Raw genomic sequence first — 10,814 nt, 5'->3', positions numbered from 1 at the left:
CCAATGTTATAAATGTACGGAATCTGAATACAGTCTCGTAAAATGTTGAGAATGCAGGAGTGTAACTTGAATTATCGAATTATTTACCTAGGTAAACTGATTAGAAACACTTGTATAAAAATCATTATATTCCACATACAGAAAAGGTTGATCATCCAGCATATAAGTATTGGCGTGTACTGCAAGGTTCTGGAATCATCAAAATGATAATAAATTTGGCCCAGTCTTGGTAAATTAAGTTACAAGCACTGTACACAGAAAGATGTATATGGGACTATGCGATTTCTATCAGGTCGGATCGATATAATAATTTACCAAATATATCAATTAGTAGGCGTTTTCCCGGCAAAACTTGTATCATCACGTATTGGTCAACAAATATTCTTTCACATGATTGGTAATAAGAGCTTCCATTTCATTTTTTGAGAGGGGAACGTTTCCAAAACTGGTCTTTACCTGTAATGTGGTCGGTAACGTATGTGACAAAATAGCTTGGACTTCCCCAAACACGATATAGTTTCTACCGATAATTTTGTACGCCACTGTGGCGTATACGATGATTCGTATTTCCCTAGAAAAGGGAAACATGCATGTAGATCAACGAAAGCCCAGTCATCATTAAAATCATCACCCACGAGCTTAACCCCTTAACGACCAGCAGTGACCTCCCTCTTGATTCGGTCGTGCTCTCGTTTGGTTCTGGTGTGGTGTTCCCTTCAGGATCTCGAGACCCCTCAACATGAAAGTCCTCGAGGATGACGTCTTTGCCACCTCCAGATTTCATCACAATGACGTAATATTCTTGATCATCGTCCATTTCTTTCTCAGGGAAGGACAGGATGTTCTCCTCTGCGTTGGGATCCTCTTCAAGGGCATCGGTGCAGGTCTTCACGATGAAAGCCACATGCATACTCCCGTCAAGGTGGTCCGAAATCTGCCGGATTTCAAATCAAAAGTAGGACTCTACCAGAATTTGCAAATTGAGGTACCTTTTGTGATGTTGATGTTAATGGTGATGTTGATGATTGTGAACAGTTGTTGATGTTGCTGTTGTTGTTATTTTTGTTGTTATTGTAGCCTTGGATTTCTGGGGGCATCGGCTCTGCTCCATAAAGCTGGAAAATACGCCACTGGTTTTCTTATTTCTTCATTTCATTACAAACTTTAATAATACTATATTCGTATAATCCCATTTAACATTTAGACTAGTCTCCGACTTGCGGGTGAATTCGTAGAGTGTTGCTGAAAATACGGTCGATTTTATTGCTATTGTTTTGTTTTGATTTGCAGTGTCATTATGATTTCAGCAATGGTCTAATTCTTTTTTTGTTTTACATGTGCATGTATTTATTACCTCAATACTGTAGCATTCTGCAGCGGGTAATGATTTCGCGAACTGCGTTCCATTAGCTCCGACTCTGCCATCTGAGCTGATGGAATATTTAAATCCCAACGGGTCTCTGTTTCCCGCCAAAATGTCTTCCCGCGCTTCTGCGTCGTCAAGCAGGCTGCCGCTGCGGATGAAGATTTCGACGGTTGCAGTCGATGTGGAGTCGTATCTAGGGATGAAATTAATGCAAGACATTTTTGCAGTTTCCGGCGGTCAATATTGTCTTTGCCACATTTAATGTAAATAAGATCGCAAAGAATTTTGAAAAAGTCAACTCAAGGAAATTTCAATAGCCTTATCCATCACGTATTAAAATGTGCTCACAAGACAATGAGGAACAGCCGAACATGATGATATGCATTATACGATACGGTATTGAAATTGCCCTCGAGTAGATTTCTCGAAATTTTTTGCTATTGTGTTTATTAGACTATATACCCTGTTCACACAATTCTGGCAGAACCTTTTACTTCTTGGTTCCTATTTTTGCCTAATTCTTTAAAAAATTAATTTGTGCTTGAAATGTTTTTTTCTAAAATAAAGAGTGATTTAATCAAGACTTTATGCACAAAGTAATCATTGTTATTATTTTCATGAAAATGGGATATAGTCTGATGAACAAGATCGTAACTACTTTCAAAAATGTTTAAGTCAGGGGCAAATTCAATACACTTTAGTACATCCCATGAAAATGCCCGGTGAAAATCGTGCACGGATTGCTTAATACGTATTTGTAATGTTTTTGTCCCATCCTGTCTTGTTTATCTTGTCCGTGTTATGACTTGTTTCGTCATGTCTTGTTTATCTTTTTATGTAATTTTCCTTTCCTTTGTGTCCCGTTTTGTCATTCTTTTCTTCTTGTATTGTTTTTTTTTATTATTAAGATACTTTAAAATGGTTAACGAAAATATTTTATTATATTATATCTATTTTACTGTGATTATTAAGACACTTTAAAATGAATTATGATAATAATGTTCATATTATATTTATTCTTGGGAACCTACAAAAACAAGCTATGCTTTCCAGTAGGTTTCTGTTTCATTTCATAATTTTGATCTTACTTTGTCAACTATATTCTTTATTGTGCAAACAATAATTGTTATATGAAATGAATAAATAAAATCAATCATTAAATCAATCAATCAATCAAAAGGTGACGTACAAGGCTAGGCTATTGAAATATCCTTAATATGTTGATTTGTTTAATAAGACAGTAGTTTCGATCGTGTTGATAGTATTATCAATATTTCCTACCTGTCCACAAACTGAACGCGAACACTAACTGACATCCCATCCTGACTCCCCGGCATATGCTGTCTTTTAGAATGAATAATCGCTGCTCGAGAGGCGTTTCCAGATATACCAAGCCCTTCGGTGCTGAAGAACGCAAAGTTTCGTCCATCTTGGTTCTCAAACGCCACCCATTGGTCTGCATTCCAGGACGTGTCTAATGGAGGCGAAGGCGTCTGTGACGGATCATCCAGTGCGTTTAGAAACGCCTGCTTCTGGAGATCTGGCAGGTCGTAGAAGATTCTCTTCGTGTCGCCATATGTGCGCAAGTCCACGAGTCCTCCGACGTCGACGTTGTCGCTTACCGAAGACCATACGGTGATCGAGAAAGAATCTCGAAGACCGAGGAGCCACACGAATTTGGTCCAGGATGTTTTACACCAGACTGCCCTGATTGGGAAGGTGACTGGTTGCGGGTCGAGGGGGTAGGAGTAGTACAGGTTATCGAAGATCATGGTCCATGTGTAGAGTTTATCGGCCATCAGCGGACCCCAACCAGTCGTGAAGCCCAGAGATAATGTCGTCTTGTCAAAGTACCTGCAAATTGCAAGTGTTTTTGGTAATTCTGATGATTGTTACAGATCAAGAAATACCTAGTAGTCAGTATGATTCCCTCTATTGACGTTATAAACGAATTCTGTAATATTGAAAGAAGTTGTACTCTTCCCCAATATCACTTATCACAGCATTATTTGTCCGGATTATTTTTCTTATATACTCTCATGTAACTTCTTTCTCTGGAGATTGATGTCGGTCAATGTAAGCTGTTGATATATTTGGAACAAAGTTAATGTAGGCCTGTTATCATAAGCAATTACATTATCATAGGTTAAATTTGATGAAGAAAGGCTACTGTAAAGCTATACAAATATCTTGTAAAAAGAATCCATTGACACAATGGTACTTACCTATTTGCGATGTCAATGAAGAGTTGAGGCGCCACGGGATCACGTGGTGAGTTTGGACCAATCACGATATCAGCATTGATCCAGAGTGGCGCCTTGAGTTCTGATTCGTACTCTCCAATTAGCTGCATGGAAGGTTCTAGAGCTTCCAGATACTTAAAGTCCAGTTTCATCCCTGAGTTCAATCATTAAAAAAAAACATATCATTACGATAAACATCATGGTGTCCATGCATTCAATATAAAAAAATGAACAATATGTTCTTCTTTTACTAATTACAGCACAAAATTGCATTTTCATTGATTTTTTCTGTTTTGGAGCTTGCATCTCTGATATTCAACTTTGTTCAGCAAAAATCTATAGGTTATCTCTTGCTTCAAAGCTGAGCACTGTTCTTCCTCATCTGAAATGCTCATAACTTGGTTGGGAAAAGTCAATCCACTTGAAAATTAGTGCGATCACGATTTAGATTCTATAGTTCCGAGAAAAAAAACAAGTCACTACCAACCTATGTCAGCGTATTGTGTTGTGACCTGCAGGAAGTGTTCAAGAGTTAGGTCACTATCAGTCAAGGGAGGGTGTGCATGAACGGGAATGTTGGTCTGATTTTCAGTCCCGATACCGCGCAGGATGATATCGGTTTCGAGCATCATGGTGTCGTCTGCGTGGGTAAATAAAAGTAATTGTCACACGTCTTTACGGTAACAACAGTTTAAAGAGGTTAGGAAATGCGCTGATCTTCACCAGGTAAAATGAACATAATGAAACAACAGCAGGAGAAGGTTCAGAGCCACGCAAACATATTTGTTGGCAAAAGGATTAACACATTGAAAGAGCGAGAGAAAATCATAACTTCATAGCATTAATGGTTTGAATTCTTTAGGAATTGGGTCGATTGATTTTTCAACATCGTGGTAAAAATTCATGAAAGTGAAATCAAATGAATGTGTTATGATCAACCCTATAAGCAAGGTAATAAAAATCATTGTTATTTTCCCTTGGGTATAAAAGTGTTCTAGATGAAAAGTGTTCAACGAAAAGTTCCTTATCACGCTGGGGTATTTAAAAGAAGTTCATTACACCTAGAATTAAATATATGAATATATATAAATATACATTATATACACTGTGTTTCAAAATAAAGTTAAACCAAACTCAGAGGATTAATATTCCAAGCTGATTAAACTTTTGTAATTAACATGCAGCTTAAATTGAGAGAGAAACTTCTCAGCTTTTCAATGGTCCCTTACGCACAACACAGATGTCACGCATGAAAAAATGCAGATATTGAAGACAATATATACGAATTCTATTTTTTGCAAGTAGGATGAAAGGCTGAGATGAACACTTTCACTGATGCCGCAACTGAACGAGTTCTTTGTCATTGAACATGGCCACTTTGAATGGCAAGTTTGCAATCTTTTGTATATAATGCAAAATTGAAGGGATTGCTTTTCATGACTGACAAGTGACTAATTTGGGGATTTTCGGGCTCGGTAATTATCAGTTATCATTGCCAAGACGATTAACTTACGATTAAAGCACATCATTTTCTTTATGGTTACAACATTTCACCTGTCAGTGAGTATGCATATATTCAGTTGAAATGTTGTAACCTCAAAAATATTTTTTCCCGCTCTTTCAATTCGTTGGTCCTTTCTTTTTAATTTACCAAAACTAGCGAAAATTGAAATCCCTACATGTGGTTGTTTTCATCAACAATGTATTCGGTCATGCGTGACATCAGTAATGCAAGTGAGGTATAATGGACCATTTTCATAATGTAACCAAATTTAATACACAAGTCGTTGTGAAGTGCCTCAATACAAATTATTTCATTCACCTGATAAGAATAATAGTAATTCAATAGTCGGAATGCAAACTGCATAGGTAGGTCAAGCCATAATGTTTGTCCAACCTTGCAACAACTAATGTATGCATTTTGGATTATGTCTATTGAAATACTATTATTCTTACCAGGTGAATGAAATAATTTGTATTGAGGCACTTCACAAAGACTTATGCATTACATTTGGTTACATTACGAAAATGGCATATTGGAGAGCTGAGGAGATCCCCTTTAATTTTCAGGTTCATTTCAATTCAGAAATGAAATTGAGCTATGAAACCAACCCTGTAAATTTGCATAACCTTCAATTGTGATGCATACTGTATATATATATATATATATATATATATATATATATATATATATACACTTTAGACAGAGCGAAAGAGAGAGCGAGAGACTCAATGCAAAATATTTTTTAAAAAACTCCGTTGACAAGGTAATGGTGTAACAAATTTAAAACTTCTTCAGGTTATGATACTGCGAGAGCTTATATATATATATATATATATATATATATATATATATATATATATATATATATATATGCGATATAATGCGAAAGGAAATGAGAAAATAATGGTTGTGTAGCTTAAACCAAAGTCCAAAATTGCTGTCCTTCCCTCTTTTTTTTAAAGGATTGAAAACGTGTCTCCGTCGGAAATCGATCACGGCTCACTGGTTTAGACCAGTGTCTCTGGCGACACCAGCTTATTGACCAACAGATTTTCAACCTCCATTGATTAACTCCTTTGTGGGGATACTATAGATTAGTTTAGTATCATATTTCATAGTAGCCCATACCCGAGAGACTCTGGTTGAGGTCTGCGATGCTGTTGACTCCATGGGCCCAAATCACGTTTAATCCATCCCCGTCAGTTGAAGGAAAGAAATCCAGTACATTATCGTCCGTATGAGTAGCTCCTTCTATTGACATAATGATAATACCATTAATGATGATCTGACGATAATAACAATAATGATAATAATAGTGATAAATATAATAATAACAAAAATCATAATAATGATACAAATAATAATAGTAATTATATTAATGATAATAATAATAATAATTATGATCATATCAGTGATATTAATTTAAATGTTAACTTTATTTGAATTCAATTGAATTGAATCAATTATGTGTACTGAGGGAAACCTCATTAGCAGTAATGCTGCTCTTCATGACGGCCATGCAATTGTATTACCCCAGTAATTGCCAGGTATTACAGCTGGGTGGAGTGTTTGTGGCAGATTTGGATAAATGTCTCGCAAATGACGTTAGATCCAGGCTGGGATTCTAGCACTTTACCCTTGGACTGCATGAGAGTCAAGTAAATGAACCAATATACCCAACACATCCACAGCTGTTATGTGTTGGGATCGGATTGATGTTGCGCAGTTTACTTTTTATAAATATTGTTTAGAGAGTTAATCATGAGGAACGATGACCCAAATTGATAACAACTTCGCATGTATGTAAATACTGTTAACTTGTATGAACAAAGCTCAAATAATTAATATCAACAACCTAATTACTGTTTTAATAAGTGGGAAGGACACTCTTGATATATAGCTTTAGACCCCCCCCCCCCCCCCCCAAAAAAAAAAAAAAAATCTTTGTTCGCTCGCTTTGCTACCTTGCAAGTATAAATTATCGCCTCATTACAATTAGTTTGTATCCAGCTATTCTCGGGCACGATTACATAAGCAGTAACAATAAATTCACCAATACAGACAGGAATGATAAAAGAGGTGTCAATGTTTAAAGTTTCTTTTCTTTGTGAGCCCTGCTGACATAGCTATGTAATTTTTTTTTTTTTACTTGTGAGCTCTGTAATATCGGATTTTTGTATAGGGAATGTACATGTTGAATAGTAATGTAATCTTTGTATTGATAATTTCCACTTACCTGTATAAACATGGAGGAATACGACCAAGCATATGAAGCGTAATAGCGTCATGATTAATGATGACAAATTAACGTGCGATTGTATTCCACATTGCCGGAACAAGTCATCAACATCCAATAAGCAGCAGAATATTGGCTATTGACTTCGATATGAAATGTTAATTTGCTTTGTCATAATTATCTTCGTGAGATAACGGAATGGCCTCTTGGCATGTTCATACAGTACAAGGTTCAGCTGTGTCTCAAGGTCCATTTCATTGTAGCCCCCAACGGCCTCCAAGCTATGGGACACAGATATATCAGGGAGATGACATCTCCCTGGATAGATACAGTGTATATAGATAGAGAGATGGATAGGTTCATGCGTTGATAGAGCAGACAGCATAGGCCTACTTTGAGCAGAGGGGCTATATGTGGCATGAAACATCAAGTTCTGTTTATAATACGCATAATTTTGCCCATTTGGTAGCAAATAATATAACTACTGATTAAAGGGGAAGTTGACCTTGACGCCAAGCTGGTTTAAAAAAAAAAACCATAACAATGAGAGGAACCATAGTCTATGGAGGAACAGATCAGTAAAAGTTTGAGCCAAATCTGATTAAAATAAGTAAATTATGAACTTTTGAAGTTGCAATCGATCAGACATGAATTGAGAACTTTATGGCGTATCATACGAGGTCCCTTCCCATTTGCTATGTACTAAAAATTAATTTAATGTTTATGCTTTTATTAATACCCATTTTATAAATATCGGGTAGAATTCCTCTTTATCATTTTCCGTCTAATCGGAGCGAGAAGAGTATTTACTCATATGTTTTGACACAATGTTAACACCCCTCTGGCTCTGAACAGAATATACGAAAGCACTTTAAAAACGATCGTTTAGCCACATTTTTTTGCTCCAAGCAATTATTTGTAGGTCTGAACTCCACAAAATTAAACTTGCACAACAAAACTCACACCCTAACGCTTATACTTATGTCAGCACTGTATTGGCGATAAGTCCCATCATTTCGAGAGTGAGTGTCTCTATGGGTCGAGTTTGATGGGGATACCTAAAATATTATTCAACAATAATTATTATCAAAATATTATTTTAAAGTTATTCTGAGATATTTGAACTATAGTCCTTTCCACTGTTATATGGCGCCAGCTTTCGGCACTGGACACGCAAACGACCTCACTCGACGTTTGGAAGTATAATGTATAGGATATTTTAATGTAAACGAATAGAAAATAGTTTCTGTAGAAGAATGGTCAATAAATTTAAAGAGAAGATTGAATTCTGAGAAGAGGTGAAAAATAATTTGTGAGCGTTATCATTGCATTATGTAAATGTGGAAGAACATCAGATACAAAAATGTTCCCTGAAAAGCATGGCTCTTCAAATGCCTTGATAATAATATTCTACTATATGGCGTGTAAGATCATACAAATCGGGACTGATTTTTATGCCACGACACTAACAAGGGAAATTAGTCTGTTTTCTTTTTGTTAAACGTGGTCTTTGGGTTTACCTGAATAGACAGTTCACGGTTAGCACATGTCCCATAATTATGATCCCAAATGTCCACAGATCTTTAAAACATGAAGAGGTCCCACTTTGTACATTCCGAAATAATCACTCCTACAGCGATGGAGGTGCTCAGGGGCGGCGATTTATTTTCATGACCGGGGGGGGGGGCGAAATGCGAGGGACGGGGGAGCAGTACCCTATAATGAGCAAAGACGGGGGTTGGGGGTTGGGGGTTGGGGAGGGGGTAGAAAAAAAAAATCCTCATCCCCACTCTTACATGGTACATGCAGGCCCCGCAGGACGTTTTTCAAACTGTGGGGGGGGGGGGGGCTAAAGTATTTTCGATCAGGTAGAGCAAAGCGAGCGAAGCAAGTGGAGCGTAAATTGCGTGGGGTCCAGGGCAGGCTCAGGCGGGGGTCGAGGGGCGTAGCCCCATGAAGCTCAGGGGTTTTAGGCATTTAATAACGGTCAGCTGAGCAGCCCTCGGAAGGTCAAGGGTTTTAGGCATTTAATAACGGTCAGATGAGCATCCATGGGCCCTCCTTAGAGTCCCTGATGGGGTCCAGGGGGCAGAGCCCCCGGAAGTTCAGAGTTTTTAGGTATTTAATCACGGTCAGATGAGCAACCAGGAGCCAGCCTTAGGGCCCTTGATGGGGTCCAGGCGGCAGATCCCCCGGAAGCTCAGGGAAACCCATGCCATTCCAGCAACATTTGTAAATCACTGGTATCGAGTTAGAAATTTAAAAAAAAAAAGAATTTTATTAGGGGGCAACTACCCCAAAGCCCCACCCCCATCATTACGCCAGGGCGAGGGAGCATAGTGAACGAGAGGGGTGAAGGTGACGAAAGGGACTACCCTCCTCACAGGTTTTTGAAGTTTTGTTGTATTAACAAATTACATTCCTTAGCAAAACAATAGTATAAAAACAAGCAATATATCTTTTTTAACACTCCAATTTTCTCGAATATACACTTTGAGGAATATTATGCGAGGGAGCGTAGCTCCCGAGCGAGAAGATTTTTTTCATTTTCATTTGTCTAAACGCTGCACTCTTGGGCCCTCCAGAGCCTAGAAGTTTGTTGCAGTCTTTAGTCAGTATTTGCTATACATTTATTTTTTTCCCACTTTTTCAATTTTTCAGGGGGGGGGGGGAGCAATCCCCCCTAAAAAAATTGAGGGGGGACGTGTCCCCCCGCCCCCCCCCCCCCCCCCCCCCCCCCCCCCCCGGGATCGCCGCCCCTGGAGGTGCTACATTATTAGTCTCTGTTTCCCCCCTTTTCAAAGCATACTTCCACCTGTGTATCATCATGAAGTTACTATGGTATAAATGAATAATGAGTACATAACCTTCATGAGCACGTATCCAGTTGTTCTATGCTCATGCTCAGACTGCAACCGTGAACTGGCTTATATACCAAAGAGATATCTCTTTGCTTATACCACGGACCATGCAGATTGAGATGATGTCGTTTGCGTATTAGAGCCGAAAGCTGGCGCCCTTAAACAGCTTACCATAGGCATGTGAGAGTACCGGAGAACTATTTTCTCTAATTTTTGTTTGAAGAAAAAAATGCCTAGTGGAAAGAACCAACTTTTTCCACATCAATTTTCCAGTATTAAATATAACTTGATCGAAGGCTGCGAGAGAAAGAGAAATGGAGAAAGAGAGAGAGAGAGAGAGAGAGAGAGAGAGAGAGAGAGAATATGATGAAGAGGAAAATGATGAAGAAGTAGACGAATTAGAAGAAGAAGAAGGAGAAAGAGGAGGAGGGGGAGGAGGAGCCGAAGAAAGTTATGGGTGGTGCATTGTTATATTCTAGATAATGTCGCGAACTAAGACGTAATTGTTAATGGTTGCAAGGATTATGACCAAGAGATGGAGAAAAATAAATTAGCTTCAATAGGAATCACCACCACCACCACCACCCCCACCACCACCACCAAC

General features: G+C 38.2%; 1 protein-coding gene across 1 annotated transcript; it reads right to left on the bottom strand.

Moving 5' to 3' along the window:
- Nucleotides 1–407: 407 nt before the first annotated feature.
- On the bottom strand, nucleotides 408–8,098 carry LOC756005. Its single transcript, XM_001193049.4, has 7 exons — nucleotides 7,350–8,098; nucleotides 6,242–6,364; nucleotides 4,097–4,249; nucleotides 3,592–3,763; nucleotides 2,648–3,220; nucleotides 1,355–1,559; nucleotides 408–934 (listed from the first exon to the last, which is right to left on the bottom strand). The coding sequence occupies exons 1-7, from the start codon at nucleotides 7,399–7,401 to the stop codon at nucleotides 572–574; spliced, it is 1,641 nt and encodes a 546-aa protein (XP_001193049.4). The 5' UTR covers nucleotides 7,402–8,098; the 3' UTR covers nucleotides 408–571.
- Between the last annotated feature and the right edge of the window lie 2,716 nt (nucleotides 8,099–10,814).

The sequence above is a fragment of the Strongylocentrotus purpuratus genome, unplaced genomic scaffold, assembly GCF_000002235.5.
Source record: "Strongylocentrotus purpuratus isolate Spur 01 unplaced genomic scaffold, Spur_5.0 spur5_scaffold_9, whole genome shotgun sequence".
Classification (NCBI taxonomy): domain Eukaryota; kingdom Metazoa; phylum Echinodermata; class Echinoidea; order Camarodonta; family Strongylocentrotidae; genus Strongylocentrotus; species Strongylocentrotus purpuratus.
This window is presented reverse-complemented; position numbering and strand designations above follow the sequence as displayed.

Bases quoted from the DNA above. Each gene is read 5' to 3' on its own strand.
- LOC756005 (XM_001193049.4), bottom strand. From the start codon at position 7,401: ATGACGCTATTACGCTTCATATGCTTGGTCGTATTCCTCCATGTTTAT. The intron at 6,365-7,349 runs GTAAGTGGAAAT...TTATGTCAATAG, and splicing joins ATTCCTCCATGTTTATACAG to AAGGAGCTACTCATACGGAC. The intron at 3,764-4,096 runs GTTGGTAGTGAC...GATTGAACTCAG, and splicing joins AACACAATACGCTGACATAG to GGATGAAACTGGACTTTAAG.